The sequence below is a fragment of the Gallus gallus genome, chromosome 17 (genome assembly GCF_016699485.2).
Source record: "Gallus gallus isolate bGalGal1 chromosome 17, bGalGal1.mat.broiler.GRCg7b, whole genome shotgun sequence".
In the NCBI taxonomy this organism is placed as follows: Eukaryota; Metazoa; Chordata; class Aves; order Galliformes; family Phasianidae; genus Gallus; species Gallus gallus.
Window position 1 is genome coordinate 851,278 of NC_052548.1, and position 18,696 is coordinate 869,973.

Here is an 18,696-nt window from a genome sequence, read left to right on the forward strand (position 1 = left end):
GCATTCCACGGCCAGGCACTGCTCAAACACAGGGCCTGGATTCCCCCCTGGGCATCCACACATGCTCCAACTCTCCTGCAGGTTTCCGCAAGGTTTGTGGCTTCCTGCTGAGGAGTTCCTCACTTCCTTCTGCAATGTCATGTCTGCTTCCTCTGGTATCACACCAGGAGATACTGCAGAGTTCATTAGTCTAGACTTCCTTCCTCCCATCAGCAGCTGCTCCTACACTGACCTTCACCCACACTGTGATACCGTCCACTTCTAGCATGAGCTGACCTGCAAGGCAGAGAAATAAAATGTGGGATTAGTGCAAATGCAGAAGCCCAAGGCTGTGTCACCACCACATACACTGCAGCCTTGGGAATTCAGCTGCAACTACAACCTTGGTCAGAATTAAAAGAGGCACCACACATTAGGGCTGGCCTCTGAACTGAAGTAATTGCCACGATCAGAAATAAATACTGAAATCGCTCACTTAACGGTAGGTGGTTACCTCCAAATTCTTTTGCTTTTGGGAAAATATGGACTCAGAATTGAAGGATACAAGAAAAACGATACCAGCTTCGCTGTAGGTGGCTAAGCTTGGAAGTAGGGCTCTAACAAGAAAAGGCTTTCAACTCCTTGTAAGGCACAAAGCAATGGGATGATTGCCCGTGCCTGCAGAAAGCCTGATCTGCTCTGCCACAGGTGGCTGAGTGACACAAAAGCTGTGCTGCCCATTCAGAAGCGCGTGGGGCGTGGAGCGGTTACACACCAATGCGCGGGATGCAAACATTCCTCGGGCACTTTCCCAGCAGAAGGGAAATCCCTTCTCCTTGCCATGCCATGTCCACACCGCTCCTCAGGGCTGCACTGACACAGCACAGCAATGATGCAGACATTCTTTTGTCATCATGGTAGTTTTTAACAGATCCAAACAATGAGACATCAGTTTGCTGTGTGGGCTCCTGGATGACATTGCCATTTACAGCCATTGCTTCCTAGGGGCAACTAAAGCAAAATACTTTAAGGAAATTTCACATAGAGATTGCATATTTTACTATTATTTTACACTAAACACAATGACAAAACAGGATACGTGCAGCTGCATCGACACCCCAGTTGCTAAAGAAATGGAAAGACAGAAATATCAAACATCAGTACGTTATTCAAATACGAGGGGGGAAGCTATTTTTAATGTTATTTTTTATAATTTAGAACAGGCAGTTGGCACTCCTAAAGGAAAATCCTAGGCCTCAAGTTCTGACAGGCGCAAAATAAAGCCACAGCCCCTGCCACAACCGTCAGCTCTTCAGCATGCATTACCTGAGGAGCACTTGGCAACTCATGCAAGTTGAGCAGTGCAGGGAAGAGTGTTGCTTTTTTTCTCCTCCTGGCCCTGAAATTAATTTTCCTACCTAGAAAAGAGAAAAAAAGCTTGATATAAAGCAGACACAATTGTTGCTATGGAATTCTGGGGGGCAGGGGATTTGCCCTCCACGTTAAGATGTTGATTGCAAAGGACTAAGAGCAGCCACGACCACGTTGAGAACCTGTGGGCAAACTTAGGGACTGTGCCAATAAAGGCCTTCTGGAGGTGAGGGTCTGCTACAGGCCGCCTGGTCAAGGGAGCCTGTTGATGAGGCCTGCTTACTGCAGCTACCAGAATCATCACGCTCACTGACTCTCATCCTGATGGGGGATTCCAGTCACTCTGGCAAATCAACATGGCTGGCTGCAAGCAGCCCAGGCGACTCCTGGAGGGCACCGGGAATAACTTTGTGGTGCAGGCTTTAGGCACACCGACCAGAAGTGAAGCATTACTGGACATGGTGCACACCAGGGGTTAAGACTGGAGTAGGTTTGGGCTGTAGCGACCATCTCAACGAATGTGAGCATGGCAAAAAGCAAAGTCAGGACCCTGAACTTCAGGAGAGTCAGCTGCAGGCTGTTCAAGGAATTATTGTCTGAGATCCCCTGGTAAACTGTTTTTAGGGGCGAAGGGATGGAACAGAGATGGTAACTTTTTCAGAACAACTTTCTCAGAGTTCTAGAGCTCTCCATTCCCACCAGAGGACATCAAGCAGAGGAGGCAGAACAGCAAATATTAACAGATGTGAATGAATTCATTCACATGAGTTTGTTCTTTATAAAACAAAACAAAACAACAACAACAACAACAACAAAAACCAACAACACGGATTCCAAGCCAGAAAAAATAACAGCAGGAGTTAATATGAACTGAAGAGGTTCCTGTTCCTACAGCTCACCCTTTTCACCCACCTCACCCAACTTTCCTTGCCTGAGCCCTCATCCCAATTCCTGGAAGATGCCCACAGACCTAAACCCAGGTCTCAAATCCATAGGACTCCTTTCACAGCACTCCATAAAAAAGAATGTCAGACTTGTTTCATGCACTCAAACTGACCGAGCAGTGGTATCTGTTGCATGTGGTCTCCGTTCGCTCGTCCGGTGTTCGTCCTCTGTCCACATGTAGGGCTTACTGCTGGGCGAAACCGACCCTTTACCAGGTCGGGGCCAGATGCTCACGCAGACCCCAGGAGTAAGTGATGCAAATGGCATTTATTGCTATAGGCTACGTGTTTAAATACAAGTGTTTCCTCCAATCACGAAGCTACACTTGGCACACACAGGTGGCATAACACACAGGTGGCATAGGGAACCTGCACGCGTCACACCTCGTTTCCCTCGCTACGCATACAACATCATCATAGTCATTTAAACACAGAGAAGCAGCCAAACCCTGAGCAGGCACATCCCCTCCTGTGTCACTGGAGCCCGCAACTCACCTTCACACCTCTGTGGATTACTGGTGTTTTACACTGATGCAGCCTCACTACAGCTTCATGGGCATCACACGAGACCTGCAGGATCTCTTGCTCCGCAAAACCCCATCAGCAGGCTTTGGTTCATGAGGTTCACCACCTGCCCTCCTGAGCAAAAACCAACACTAAGAACGAGAGCAAAGCACAATGCATTCGACCTGACCTGGGCCAAGCCCCAGTCCTACCAGACATACCCTGCCTGGTATGTAGACTGCTCCCCAAAGCCTGGCTGGACATCAGCACACAAGAAGGTTATCAGATCAAAGCTGGCACCAAGCTTCCCCCAGAAGCTCTTTGCAGGCAGCTCAGTCATCATGTTTCATTCCCTCCTCACCTCAATCCAAAAGTATGGTCCGTATCTGCCAGCAGGTGTTACCTCCAACCTTGGCATTGGACAGTGCTTCAACAGCAGCAAGTTGTCTCTGTGGCCCTCATTCACCTCACTGCATTAACACTTAAGTGCTATTCTGATTAAACCACATTCTTTCTTTCCTCCTCCAAATAGCATGTTTGTCAGACTAGAGGAATAGAAGGCTGAATTTGGGACACCCCCAGTCTGCAAAATAGTCTGCCACAAAGAAACAATGTTGAAGGCCGAGAGAAGTCCGTGCCAAGGAGCGCATCTGCCAGCCACAAGAGAAATGTATCCCCCTGCAGCCCTTCTCCTTTGAAACAGAAGGGAGCACCTTAGAAAGATGGAGCTTCATGAGCTCAAAATTCAGCACATCAAGCTGGCAAGAGAGGATTCTGAACCGACACCGTTTACACCCCCCCTCCACAGTGGGGTCTCACGCAGAGCTGAGTAGGAGCTTACTGGCATTGGCAGGGCCCTTTCCTGCAGCGCTCCTTCTGATATTTAGGATTAAAACTATAAAGAAATCATAACTGAAGTTCTCTGTGAAAACTACATGTAACATTGTTCCTTCTGCAAGTGAACAAGCCCAACACATGCTAGTAAAAATTCCTGCATCAAAAAGAAACAAAGATGGCATGGCAGGACGTAAATAGGTAGTGTGCATGTTTAAAAGCATTTTGCACCCTCATGGTTCTTGCTACAGTACGCCTGACTGATGTTCAAAGCTGAACAGTCACAAGAATACCTGTTCCCACCAGCTGCCTTCGTCCAAAACAGCCAGACTTCTGGGGTCACCTGGCCCAAACATTCTTTTTGCTCAACACTTTATTCCTGCAAGAGAGATCTGAGCACAGCACGTGCATCAGTTTTCAAACACCCCATCCTAGGAACAAGGAGCAAGGAGTGGCACTAATACTTCTTTCCTGGTGAGAATCTCAACAGAAAGTGTTGTGCAAAAGGAGTGAGGTTAAGGGAACATTCCTATCAAGATGCAAGTCTTAGTATGGAAGGTTTAGTTATGGCACGCTGACTAGAAGAAAAAAAAAAAAGACTATTACCTCGTACTTTTTTCTTTCTGTCTCTCTCATCATACAGATCTGAGGATGACCAAAGCCCGTTGCTGTGAGCTTTGCTGAACCCGCCAAAACTGTGGCTCAGAGGTGTTACACCAGCACATGGCATAGAACTCTGTAACCTAAGTGACAAGGGAAGAAGAAGGGGAACTGTTTAAATTCATTACCTCCTGTAAACTGATAGTCATGGACTTCTTGTCACACCCTACTCCTGTAAAGCAGGATAACAAAGATTTAAAGATGTTTACAACTGTGGTAGGGATTGCTGTATACAACCAACCACGCAAGGCTGAGCACAGTCTCCTAAAAACTCAGCCAGAGAGACTGGCAATGGCCCCAGGACCTGAAGCCACAGACACAGCCATTGAGGCTGGCACAGGCCCTAGGGTGAAAAGACACAGCCACAGCCTGAGAGGCTGGCACTGGCCCCAGGACCTAAAGCCACAGCCTGAGAAGCTGGAACGGTCCTGGGGCCTAAAGCCACAGAGAGGCCAGCACCAGCCCTGGGGCCTGAAGCCACATCCCTAGTTCGGCCCTCAGATTATTGTCCCCTGTTGTTGTTTCAGGTTGGCAGCGATGGTATAGGAAGAAATTCCATAAAGACTATGACTATGGAAAAGGACTTCAGAGCCTTGGGGCGACAGCTAAAGGGTTCGGGAACACAAGTTGTGTTCTCCTCTATCCCTCCAGTGATAGGGAATGATGAGGGACTAAATATGATGGGCCAACAGATTAATACCTGGCTCAAAGCCTGGCGTGCCTGGCAGGAGTTTGGGTTTTTTGATCTCTGCTCTGTTTGCATGAGACCAGGCCGGCTGGCAACCGATAGGAGTAGCTTCTCCCACCGGCGGAAAGGGGTCTTAAGACGGGAGTTAGGAAGGTTCATTCACAGAGGTTTACAGTAGGTACAAATGGGGGTGGGAGGGTAACTGAGGTCACTAGAACGGAGCCTGTGTGTAACGTCCCAGTGCGTGTAGGAGAGGGATGTGCTAGTAAGATCCCACAGTCTTGTGTGTTGGCGAAGGAGGAGGATGACTCACCCTTTTGTCTGAAGAACACAAGGGTTGGTGTGAGGTTGGTGGCTGTGGAAACACCTGAGTGTGGTCATGAGAGTCTTAGGGCTACTGCCACTCCAAAGGAGGCCCAGCTCAGGTGCCTTTACACCAATGCACGCAGCATGGGTAACAAACAGGAGGGGCTGGAGGCCATCGTGCAGTCGGAAAGCTATGATATGGTCGCCATCACGGAAACGGGGTGGGATGACTCGCACAGCTGGAGTGCTGTGATGGATGGCTACTGACTGTTCCAAAGAGATAGGCTAGGCAGGAAAGGCGGTGGTGTAGCCCTCTGTGTTAAGAAAGAATGTGAATGTATGGAAATTAATGATGGCGATGATAGGGTGGAGAGCTTATGGGTCAGAATAAAAGCGAAGGCTAATAAGACTGATATTCACTGTGGGAGTCTGCTGCAGGCCAACCAACCAGATGAAGAGGTAGACAAGACACTTTAGAGACAGGTGGGTGAGGACTCAAGCTCACTCCCCCTTGTTCTTGTGGGGTATTTCAAAGTCCCAGACATCTGCTGGATTTACAATACAGCAGATAGGGAACAGTCCTGGAGGTTCCTCGAGTGTGTGGGAGATCACTTCCTGACACAGCTGGTGAGGGAGCCAATGAGGGGAAGCAAAATTCTGGACCTGCTGTTTGTGAACTGAGAAGGTCTTGAGGGGGATGTAAAGGTTGGAGCAAAGTGATCATGAGATGCTAGATTTCTCAATCCTTGTTGAACCACAGAGGGGAGTCAGCAGAACTGCCACCTTGGACTTCCAGAGGGCAGACTTTCACCTCTTTATGACCATGGTTGAGAGGGTCCCTCGGGATGTAGTTTTGGAGACCGTGGGAGCCCAGGAAGGTTGGGAATACTTTGAGGAAGTTATTTTAAAGGTGCAGGAGCTGACTGTCCCCAAGTCACGGAAGACGAGCTGACAGGCGAGGAGGCTGGACTGGCTGCACAGAGACCTTTGGCTGGATCTCAAGAACAAAAGGAAAGTTTATGGTCTCTGGAAGAGTGGGCAAGCTACTTATGGTGATTACAGGTATATAGTGAAGCTGCGCAGGGAGAAAATTAGAAAAGCCAAAGCCCAGCAAGAACTGAACTTGGCCACTAAGGTAAAGGACAGCAATACATATTTCTATAAATACATCCACAGCAAGAGGAGGGCGAGGGAGAATCTCCATCCCTTCTTGGATGCCGAGGGCAACTTGGTGACCAAGAATCAGGATAAGGCTGAGGTACTTAATGCCTTCTTTGCCTCAGTCTTTAATAGTAAGACTTGTAACTCCCTGGGAACACAGCCCCCTGCGCTGGTAGATACGGATGGGGAACGGAACATGCCCTGCATGATCCATGATGAGATGGTTTTGGACCTGCTCCGAAAGCTGGACGCTCACAAGTCCGTGGGGCCAGATGGACTGCACCCTGGAGCGCTGAGGGAGTTGGTGGATGTGGTTGCCAAGCCTCTCTCCATCATCCTTCGGCAGTCCTGGCTAACTGGGGATGTCCCGGTGGACTGGAGACTAGCAGATGTGATGCCCGTCTTCCAAAAGGTCTGGAAAGATGACCCAGGTAGCTACAGACCTATCAGTCTCACCTTGGTGCCTGGGAAGATTATGGAACGGATAATCTCGGGAGCCATCATGGACCAGTTGAAGGTCAACCAGGGGATCAGGCCCAGTCAGCATGGATTTATGAATGGTAGATCCTGACTGACAAACCTGATTTCATTCTATGACAAGGTGACCCGCTTAGTGGATGAGGGTAAGGCTGTTGATGTGGTCTACCTGGACTCCAGTAAAGCCTCTGACACTGTCCCCCACAGCATCCTCGTGGAGAAGCTGGCTGCCCATGGTTTGGATGGGCGTACGCTCCGCTGGGTGAAACACTGGCTGGATGGCCAGGTCCAAAGAGTTGTGGTCAGTGGAGTTAAATCCAGTTGGCGGCCAGTCACGAGTGGTGTCCCCCAGGGATCGGTACTGGGGCTGCTTCTCTTCAACATCTTTATTCACAATCTTGATGAGGGGATTGAGTGCACCCTCAGTAAGTTTGCAAATGACACCAAGTTGGGAGGGAGTGTTGATCTGCCTGGGGGGAGAAAGGCAGGCACTACAGAGGGACTTGGATAGACTGGATCGATGGGCCAAGGTTATGTATGAGTTTCAGTAGGGCCAAGTGTCAGGTCCTGCGTTTTGGTCACAAGCAACCCTACAGGCTTGGGGAGGAGTGGCTGGAAAGCTGCCTGATGGAATGGGACCTTGGCGTACTGCTGGACAGTCGTCTGAATATGAGCTAGCAGTGTGCAGAGGGTTGTTAGGGTAGTATGGTTAGGTCGTGGTTGGACTTGATGATCTTTAAGGTCTTTTCCAACCTGAGCGATCCTATGGTTCTATGATTCTATCCTCGAGTTCCCTTCCAATCCAAGCCATTCTATGATTCTATTATTCCATGATACTGGAAAGAGCCCAGGATAGGGCCACCAAGATGATGAAGGGCCTGGAGGAGACTCTGAAAGAGCTGGGCCTGTTCACTCTGGAGAAGAGGAGGCTTTGGGAAAAACCTAGAAATGTCTGCAAATACCTGGAAAGAGGATGCAAAGAGGATGGAACCTGGGTCTTATTGGTGGTGTTAGTGCCAGGACACGAGGCACAAATTGGAACACGGGAGGTTTGTATAAACATCAGGAAGCACTTGTGTCTGCTCTGTCTGGGTTGTGGTAGAGGTTATGGAACCTCTTCCTTGAAGATTTTCAAAAGCTGCCTGTATGTGTGCCTGGGCACCCTGCTCTGGGTGTCCATTCTGGAGCTGGAGTTGGGCCAGATGGATCCAACCTCAGCCAACAAACAACAAACCAACAAAAACACACACACACAACCTGTTTGCACAGTTCTGTTCTCACGGGAACTACAACAGATACAAAGAGCACAATAACAGTATTTGATAGAGCAAATTCTCAGCTACCAAATGCTGTTTCTCAACACAGTGGCTGCTATTAGCTATGCATTTTTGCCGACTTGTATGAATCTGCACCAGCAAAGGTGGTCTGCTGCCACTGTCACTACTGACGAAGCGCAGCACTCGCTGCCTCACTGTGCTCACATCCACTGTTTGGTCTCCGTAAATGTTCAACGAGGGTCAGTGAATGTCAGTGGGTGCCATTTTTTATCTTACTTCTGCAGTGTGCTGGAGGTTTGATTGGGCAGGACCAGCTCGATTAGCTGATCTTCAAGCTCTGACTAACCAGGTGGCTTTTGCTAAATGTGTATCCCAATGTTTGAATGTCCCAGCACCCATTGCTCTCACATAGTCTTTACCAGTCTGTTGTATCTCCCCCTCTTTCGCACATGAATAACCCTAACTAAACTGCGACACGAACCAAACAGGCTTTATTCACTTAGCTTGCTTAACTGCAGCACATTTCACATTCATGGATAACCTGTGCCACAGCGTCCATAGTCAAGTCCAGCCCTCCATCCCAATCCCATCTCTGTTGCATCTCTTTCTCGACGGATTGAGGTGCCATGGGCCCACCAGTCGAGCTGGGCAATGGGCTCTGAGGGTGGGAGGGCAGGAGAATGGCTGATCAGATGGCCACCACCAGGCCACCACCCAGCCCTCACTTCAGGCTGTTGCAGGCCTTTCTGGCTGCCTTGGCACTGCGCTGCACCTCTGGGACCGGGGGATTGGGCACAGCACCTTCTTCTTCCTGGAGGACGTTTTCCATCTGAGGGACTTTTTTCATGGCCTCTATGGAAAGGAATGCCCCTCGTTTGGGGCACCAGATGCAAGCGGGCCCTCGGGGCAATGTGGAAAAGATTGGAGTGTCCAGGAAGGAGGGAAAAGGAGAAGATGTGAGTGCAGCTGGGGAGTAACAGAGGCCATTCATGGGCAGGGGGAGTGGATCTGAGCTTTTACCCAGAGCCATGAGAGACAATTTTTCATGTCCAATGTAGTATTTTTTGAGAACAAAACCTCATTTCACTTTTTAGAGTCTCATTTTCAGAGTCAGAACCCTGACTTGTCGTGAGATGTCTTACATTCTTAGGCTTTAAAACCTCACTTTTAGGTTCCAGATGTTCTCTTTTATTACAATCAAAATGCTTCCTTTTTACGGTGGAATTGCCTACGTTTAAATCCAAGGAAAAATACTGGGAGTCCAAAGCACCGTTTTGGGGGTCAAAATGTCCATTTTCAGAGTTGAGAGCCTCAGTGTTTAGAGCTGACTGGTGCAATCCAAAGCCTCACGTTATGGGTTGAAACACTGTGATAAACGAGAGGGAAATGGATGTGCTGAACGTTCACCTTGTTTTCCTGTGATTTCACTTGGTTCCAAATAGGTGTGGTAGCAGAGCACCGAGTTGTTTCATGCTCATCACAAAAACAGCGCTAACCATCAGACTAGCAATCCAACGTGTGGTGAGGAGGTCCAAACCAGAGCGGTATGACGGTGTCATTATGCATGCGGTATGATAACGATGCCTTATCCAGCTAGAGCCAAGCACAATGCACACAGAGATCATTTGCATGGCTTCCACAGGAGGACAAAGCCCACCTTACTTCTCCATCCAGCACCACATCGTTCTGTATAAACAAGACCCATCTTTAAGTTAGCAGAGTTTATCAGAGAAACATCCAGGGCCTCGAAACATTTTGAACCACAACTACAACAACTTGTTCTGCACTGGGAGGCACTGATGCCTTCTGATCTCAGTTGCCACGGTCAGCAGGCCACCAGTGGCCGTGTCACAGTAGGGGGTGGAGCAATGGGAGCCATGTCACAAAGGAGGGGTTCTGTGACATGGCCTTGCAGGGGTACAAGACGGGAGGTGGGGTGGACGGGCCCTGCACTCTGGAGTAGCAACCGGAGAGCGAGCGCAAGGATGAGCTTGCACGTGAGCTTTGCCAAAGAGAAGCCACGCGCCTGCATTAGGCGGACCAAGTTGCATTTCTGGGATGGGATGCAGCATGCCTCCCTCATGCCACACACGGAGGCCAAAGGTACAGGCTTACCCAGCTACCACAGGAACTTTGTGACCAACAGTGGTGGGATCTCATGGGGGAGACCCAGCACTGTGGTCGTCTCAGGGGGAATCTCCATTAGGGGCTGGAGACAGTGACAACACTTATCATCAGCCATCAAGCTCCAGCTCTGGGGTTGCTGGAGGGCTGAAAGCCAACAGACACACAGTGTGACCAGGTTTTCCTCTGCTTTCTAGAGCGAATAGCTATCTGGGACGCGGTGGCTGTCTACATCCAAAACCAGCTCCTGCTGCACAAGGTGGGTCAGCACCCAGATCCTTACTGTTTGCTTGGAGGGGTTGGCAGTCCCCTTGGCTCTGGGCCACAGAATGCAGTGACTCTTCCCCCCCCCCAGAAAGCAGGAAAATCACCCCAAAATTCCCCCTCAGGCACCAGTGGACCTCACATGCCTGGTACCACTCATGGTAGATGGTGTCGTATCTGAGGGCTAATCCCGGTTGCTCAAAGTCCACGGGGACCCTCAATCTGCTTCTGCTCCAACTGCAGCACTGCATTTTTGAGAGGGCAAGGGGAGGAGAAGGACTGGGCAGCTACTTCTTAAACCCCTTCCTCCAGCCAGTCCTTAACCTTCGGCTGTTGTGTTCCCTTCCACTTCAGGGGGTCCGAATTCCAACTCTTGGCTCCTTTGATGTTGTCCCCATCAAGGCCGGTGATGAGGCTTTGGTTATGCCAAGGCCTGTGTTTCGCCTGGCCAGGAATCTTGTACGTGCTCACAACCTTACGGACAATACAGAGTACCTGCCTGGTAAGTGCATTAATGCCATTGTGGCTGCACGGACAGCGCAAATGGTAAACCTTACCCAGGTCTGAGATGTTTCTCAAGCGCAAAGTGCCCCCTCTGCAGAGCACGGCCAAAACTGACCTGGGTCATGACTACAACAAGCAACACTTGGGAAAAATCTGCAGAAGGGTTGACGTGTGGCCTACTCCATTTTCTCTCATGTTTTTCTAGGCCATAAAGAGTGTGAGCTCGTCCAGTACACCACGGTGGCTGAAGCTGCCTCTGTGTCCTGGGAGGAAGCAGAGAGCTGCATCCGAGGCACCACATCCTTCATGTCTCACTGCCTGAAGAAGGGGGAGAACATCGCCCTTGTGCTGAAGGACGTGGGAGTGCTGCTCATTGAAGGCAGCAGGGTGCAAATGAAATTTTATTATGATTTCCTAGAGAGGTTGTCTGGGAAGGAGAACCTGGAGGAGGCTGTTTTCAAGGTGAGGGTTTGGGGTTCTCCATGGCGCGTGGGCAGTCCCACAGGAACAACCCATTCTTGCCCATGTGTAGAAAGGACCTGGCTGGAATCTTGGGCTGGGCCAGTTCTTGACTTGAATTCATCCAGTACTGAGGGCCTCAGCTAAGCAAAGGACATAACCCCATCTTCACTCACCTCCATTGCAGATCCCCTGGCTGATGGACATGATTGTATCCCCAGTGGCAGCCATGGCCTCTCTGACATTCTCAGGACGTGTGATCATCTTTCCTGAGTGAGTATGTTTGCATCCGTGGGCTCTGCCTGGTGCAGCTGTTCAGCTCTCATTCAGGAGCACTTGTTCCCTGTGACCGTGGGTATCCCCTTGTGGGGACACTGCGCATCACTTTCCTTGATATCCACAGTACCAACTGTGGCTCGTAGTCGTTCCTCTGAGACACATCCAATGGGAGAGATGAAGGAACTTGGGTGATATTTTATTCTCAGCGTGACCTGGATTCCTTTGCTGGGTGACCCCATTCCCAGGACAGTCCTTGTGGCTGAGAGCTTTACAGCAATGCAGAAACATGTCTGTCAGTGGGGGATCGCGGCACGTGGCAATTGATGGTGATGCTGTGGGTCACACGGATACCTCCTCTTTGCATACAGATGTGTGATGGAGACTATGCCCAAACCACCGCCCAGGAAATCCATCAAGAAATCAGAAAAAGAGAGTTTGCCACCTCTGGGCCAGGGAGAGAAAGGTAAAACAGCTGCTGGTCCTTTCCATCGCACTTGCATCGAACTCGTGGTGGGAAAATCCCCCTCCAACAATCACCCAAAGGCCAAAGCCCACACCATCTTGACAAAGCCTTTTCTTGGAACATCTCACTAGCTTCCCCAAAACTTAGGCCTCAGGTGGGATGTGCCCAAGATGCCCACTGCTGGGTACAGAAGGAGAGTGGGGTTCTAAGACCCTGTCCTTCTCACCCACCTGGGAAACGGCCCCCTCCAAAAAGACTGCCACCTCACCAGCTCCTCTTTCCCAAAGCTGGTGCAGACCGCGTGGTCACAAAACCACACTGCACCACGGCACTAAGGAGCCGGGCAAGGGCTGCTGTCAGATGAGGGCCCAAGGCCTCTGGACGTGTGGGCTGCGGTAGGAGCAGGGCGGCCCTTCAGACTCTGTAAGAGCAGCCCTGCATGTCACTTGAGGACAGCTGCGCTGCAGCAATGTATTTCTGAGGACAATCCTCCTTCCTGGCTTTAGGGGTATTTCCTGAAATGTCTTTCCCTGATTATTCAGATATTACAGAAAATGGAGTCCTGCAGCTCCAGAAAACGATGGAGAGGAGGAAGGCTCTGTTCAGGTGAGGCAGTAGGCTCACTGTTGGCATCTCTACTGGGCTGTTTTCTCACCCAGGTCAGAGCTCACTTCCCAGCCCAACCGTGCTGAACACAGCACTCAGAGGAGTGGCATGGGGCCACCAGAACCTGCTCATTTCACGGGGCTTACCCCTCATCAGCCCCTCAGATAACCCCATCAGCAGCCTCAGCATGGCCTGTTTGTCGTGCATGAGGAAGGCTGTGTCGCAGCCAGCAGTCCTGGCTTAGGGGTGCAGGATATGGTCCCAAAGACGTAACCCGCTCAGGTGAACCCCTCCCACTGTGTCCTTTCAGTCATCTGCCAGAGGTGCCAGGGGCATCTTCTACCAAAAAGCAGCCTGGTTCCAGAAAAATCCACGCTGCAAAACCTCAGAAGTTCAGAGAAGGAAGAGGAAAGAAGACAGCTCCCCATGACGGTGGATGGTCTGGAACAGACACAGCAGTGCCTTCATACCAGTGCGGAGCCCCGATTCTGAGCCCTGAGCACAACTACAACGTGTTCAGAGAGCAACCACCAAGAGTGCAGACATCACAGTTATTGAACTCGAGGCCTGAGAAGTTCTGGTCCATGCTGCAACAACCGCAGAAGACCATATTGTCAGGATACAACTTCAACACCTCCTGTCTGTGTCCATTCCCATATGAGGCATCCAGCTCAATGCAGTGCCGCCCACCCAGAGCAGGGCTTCCCAACCTGGGGAGGCCCAGGCCACTGTGATCAGGGCTTCGGGTGGCCAGAGTGCAGGCAGCAAATCAGGTGTGTGATTCCCACTGGGGTCATTCTGGAATGCCATCTCTTTGTATGAAAGCAGAGTAATAGAGACAGTGGGGTCACTTTAATGACCCTTTAGTTCTGACTGATGCCAATTACTTCTTTTCCAGTGTTGTGTTCTCTTGTCACACCCAACACATCGAGGCCCATGACTTGGCAGCATTTGGAAGACCTAGATAAGCATGAGGCGGCTCTGGGCCAGAGAGGAGAATGTTTCTTGCCAGCTCATTGCTCCTTCAGATCCCTGGTGGGAAGGGAAAGGCTTTTTGCGTGGGCCTGGCATAGCTTAGGAGCAAAACACTGCTGCTGGATGTGTTGTAGGCAAGGGGTAAAGAGGGGTAGAAAACCGGCTGCTTTCCCCTCGGTGTCCTGACCTGAAGCCACCCCCAGGGTCTGCATGTGGGCAAAGAGCTCCCAAAACCTGCACTCTTGTTTGAGAAGACCTTCTCTTCTTGTACCAAAATCCATCTTCAGAACACACGGAAACGGAGGAAAAAGAATAAAACCAATGTCTTGCAGAAGATGGTGGAGTTTTCATTTGTTCCCAGTGCTCTTTCTTGGGAACGGGGACGGAGCGTTTCACAGTTGGGCTGTGGCTCTGAAATGAGCCACATCCACAGCCAGACAGGCTGGCATTGGCCCTGTGGGCTAAAGCCAAAGCCTGAGAGGCCGGCACCGGCCCCGAGGTCTAAAACCTCAGCCAGAGAGACTGGCACTGGCACTGGGGCCTGAAGCCAGAGCCACAGCCACAGCCTGAGAGGCCAGCACCAGCTTCAGGCCTAAATCCACAGCCACAGCCTGAGAGGTTGGCACAGGCCCCAAGGACTGAAGCCACAGCCAGAGAGGCCAGCACCAGCCCTGGGCTGTAAAGCCACAGTTACAGCCACAGAGGCCAGCATCAGCCCTGGGACCTAAAGCCATAGCCACAGCCAGAAAGGCTGGTACTAGCCCTCGGGACTGAAGCCACAGCCCAGAAGGGCTGGAACCAATCCAGGGGCTTAAAGTCACAGAGCCACAGTTAGAGAGGCCAGCACCAGCCCTGGGGCCTGAAGCCCCAGCCAGCAAGGCTGGAACCGGCCCAAGGGCCTAAAGTCACAGCCACAGCCAGAGAGGCCTAAAGCCCCAGCAACAGCCAGACAGACCAGCACCAGCCCTGGGGCCTAAAGACACAGCCTGAGAGGCCAGCACCAGCCCTGGGGCGAAGGTACAGCCACAGCCCAAGAGGCCGGTACCAGGCCAAGGGCCTAAAACCACAGTCACAGCCCAAGAGGCCAGCAGTGGCCCCAAGGCCAAAAGCCACATCCCGAGAGGCCTGCACTGGCCCTAAGACCTAAAGCTCCAGCTGTGGCACAAGAAGCCAGCACCAGCTTTGGGCCTAAATCCACAGCCACAACTCGAGAGGCTGGCACCAGCCCTGGGGCCTAAAGCCACATCTACAGCCAGAAAGGCTGGCACCAGCCCCGGGGCCTAAAGCCAAAGCCCGAAAGGCCAGCACCAGCCCTGGGGACCAAAGACACAGCCCAAGAGGCTGGAATCAGTCCAGGGACTTAAAACCACAGCTGCAGCCAGTGAGGCTGACAATGGCCACGGGGCCTGAAGCCACAGCCCGAGAGGCCTACACCGGCCCTGGGGCATGAAGCCTCAATAAGTGAGGCCAGCACCAGCCCAAGCGATCGGAGGAGGAACGGTATTCTACTTAATTGAACCAAATCAAACAAACAGAGAGAGACTGGAGGACCAAAGTACGAGTCAAACCATGACAGTGTGAGGGAAGCACAGGCTTTGCTCCGTGGAGAGCTGAGGCGGCCAGAGGCAGAGTGAGTGCCGGCAGGGGTCTGGTCCAGAGCTCCACCTCACCTCCTCTTCGTGCCAAGTCCTCCAGGGATGCCGCCCCACCCCTCCTCCCCCCCCACCGGGGGGGCCCAAAATGCCCCAAAAGACGGTAACACGGAACCAGAACATTAACTCTTTAACTGCCACTGTTCTGCACGATGTTCTGACGTGGTATACCAACAACGATCACAAAACTACAACACAGACACCTTTCCTATGGCCTCCATAGAAAACAGGACCCTTTGTTTGGGGCGTCTGATGGAAGTGGGATCTCGGAGTCAGAGGGGATGACCACAAGCATAATGCTGCTCTCTATTATACAGCCCAAGCAGCTGAGCATACGGTAGGTCCTGGCCACATGCACTCTTGTTGCAAGGGTGAAAAACATCTGAATGGTGGTTTGTTTTTTCTGTTTGTTTTGGCAAGTAAATTCTGTGTTCCCTGTACGCTTATGGCCTTTGACAGCAATTTAACACCATTAATTTTGAATTTTCCTGTTAAGTACTTCCCCCTCATTTACCTTAGCCTGGCTTCAGTGTATGATCAACTCTATTCCCAAGACAATGCGCTCTTTCACAGGGACTCCAAAACATTTTTTTTACAGCACACTTCTATGAAGTATCCACTGTTGATATGTTAAGCTGTCTGAGACATTGCAAGGGTCTTCCAACTTTGGGTAAACACATGCAAATGCAGAGGAAGGCACCCATTTTTGAGGGTCTCCTCACAAACTCTTCATCTGGAGTTCTGGTCCGCTTCCTCTCCTCTATAAAGTCAGACAAGTATAATTTTTTGTATTCACAGTATCAATTAAACTATGGATAACTGCAAATGTGACGAGCCATACTCCACAATGGTCCTCAATTTCTTCATGCAATCTTCATAACAGCTTTTGTTTTTTATGCTTCAAGTGACTCTCATAGTCCCTTTGTGATTCTCTCTGACATATCTCTGCATGTTCTCCCACCAGGTGTCAAAATGCTCTGTAACCTTTACACAGTTTGCTAAAACCTAAGACCTCTTCTTTGTTACTGCTACTCCTGTCTGTCTTTTGGATTCCCCACAGCTATTGGAAACAGCTTCATCAGCTGGTTTGCTGCTGTGACATGGCTCCTTCTCATCTGCATCCTCACCAGATGGTGGGCTTAGTCACAGCAAGCTCTCCTCAGTCTCCAATGAGCCAGATGGTGCTGCTCAGGAGCAAATCTTGAACAACTGGCACAGTAATTCAATTCTTATTGCTGCTTTTAACATTATTGCCTGTTGAATGATTTCCAAACATTCCCCTGTTCCTTTCAACTCCAAAACAGTTGGAAATCACACTAACAGCAACATGCCTGAAGAAAAGGCCACACTTGCAGCTATGCAGAGAAACTCTGAGAAAGCTGTGTGGTTCCTGGGCTTGAACACACTGTTCCTACTGTACTAGGCCAATTCCATACCCTTCAGACCCGGCAGAAATCAGTTTGGGAAGCAGCATGGCCCGTCAGCATCTGGGTTTGCCAACGCAGGCTCTTACTTTTTGCAACAAAAGGGCTCTGAGCTACAGCCTTGAAGGCTCTCCAGCCTTCTATCAGACCTCTGTTTCTGTTAAGCAGCTGTTAGCTTCCTGTACATGCTGGGTATCCTAATTACATGTGATGTAGGTACGTCTGGCCATTGAAGCCATCTTTTAGGGTTTCAGCAAAGCTTTAGAGACTCTTTCTGACGGTATTCTTTTGGACAAAATGTCCAGCATTTGTCGCTAGACAAAACATACTGCAATGGGTGAGCAACTGTCCGATGGCTTGGGCACTACTAGTAAATAGGTTACATCAGACTGGTTGCAAGTCATCAGTGACTTTCCACAATGCTCCATTTTAGGATTGTTTCTCTTGAATATTTTCATAAATGTCTTGGGTGCAGGCCTTGCAGAGAGATCCTGACAAACTGGAGGGCTGGGCAATCACTAATCACAGAACACTGAATGACAGCAGTGCCAGATTCTGCATCTGGGATAGAGCAGCCGTGTTCTAGAGGGAAAGATACATGAGGAATGCCTGAGATCTCTTGGTTTGTTCAGTCTACAGAAGAGGAGACTGAAGGGAGGACTCCCAGTGGCCTACAGCTTGCTCCTGGTAGTCTACAGCTCCCCCATGAGGGGAGCAGAGGGGCAGGCTCTGATACCTGCTCTCTGGTAACAGAGAAAGGACCAGATGGAATGTCATAATGCTGCTTCAGGTTCAGGATGGGCATTAGGTAAAGATTCTTCTCTGAGAGGGCAGCTGGCAACTGGAACAACCTCTCCAGGGCAGTGGTCATGGCCCCAAGCTGCTGGAGTTTGAAAAGCACTTGGAACATGCTCTCACAGATATGATTTGAGATTTGAGTGGTCCTGTATGGAGCCAGGAGAAGAAAGATCTTGGCAAATTAAAGGGCTGAGCAATCACCGTCTATGAAATTTATGAATTATGTATGAAATTTAGCAAGAGCAAGTGACAGATTCTGCACCTGGGACAGGAGAAACCTGAATATATATGCAGAATGGGGGACGAGTGGATGAAGAAGAGCTCTGCAGAAAGGGATCTGGGGGTTCTGGTTGGTGACAAGTTGAATGTGCATCAACATTATGCCCTGGTAATCAGAAAGACCAACTGTATCCTGTTGGGTATCAGGCATAACGTTGCCTAATGGCAATACATATGAGGCCATTTGGTTTGTTTGGCATAGAGAATAGGATATCAAGAGCTAATCTCACTGTGGTCTACAACTTCCTCACAAAAGGAAACAGGGAGGAAGGCACTGATCACTTCCGTCTAGAGACCTGTGGGAGATGGAGAGGTCAGCTCGACCTTGTTGAGTCTCAACTTGCTGATAATACAGCGCTGGGTAAGAGAAATGGATAGAATAAACGGGGACGTTTTGTAGATAGGCATAAGATAAACTTCCTGCTGATTATGAAGACTTGTTATGGAATTTGCTTGCTTTCTAGCCAATGGATTGTTAGTGGAAACGTACTGAATACGCGTGTTAGAATATAAAAGGCTTGCTTGGAAAAGTAGAGAGAGACACAGAGATGCAGACACACCAATAAAGAAATCTTCCTTGCACGAGAACCCTGTGTTGTGTTGCTAACTCGCGACAGAGACCAGCAGTAGGACCTAAGGGAACTGTGTGAAGCTGCATCAGGGGAAAT

At 50.2% G+C, this 18,696-nt stretch overlaps 1 protein-coding gene across 1 annotated transcript; it reads left to right on the forward strand.

Annotated features, from left to right (window-relative positions):
* Nucleotides 1-8,215: 8,215 nt before the first annotated feature.
* Nucleotides 8,216-15,053, forward strand: LOC121107091 (coiled-coil domain-containing protein 81-like). Its single transcript, XM_040649268.1, has 9 exons — nucleotides 8,216-10,304; nucleotides 10,523-10,584; nucleotides 10,944-11,091; nucleotides 11,299-11,555; nucleotides 11,740-11,825; nucleotides 12,200-12,294; nucleotides 12,837-12,900; nucleotides 13,211-13,673; nucleotides 13,799-15,053. Exons 1-8 carry the CDS (start codon nucleotides 10,001-10,003, stop codon nucleotides 13,632-13,634), a joined length of 1,440 nt encoding a protein of 479 aa, XP_040505202.1. The 5' UTR covers nucleotides 8,216-10,000; the 3' UTR covers nucleotides 13,635-13,673; nucleotides 13,799-15,053.
* Nucleotides 15,054-18,696: the final 3,643 nt, after the last annotated feature.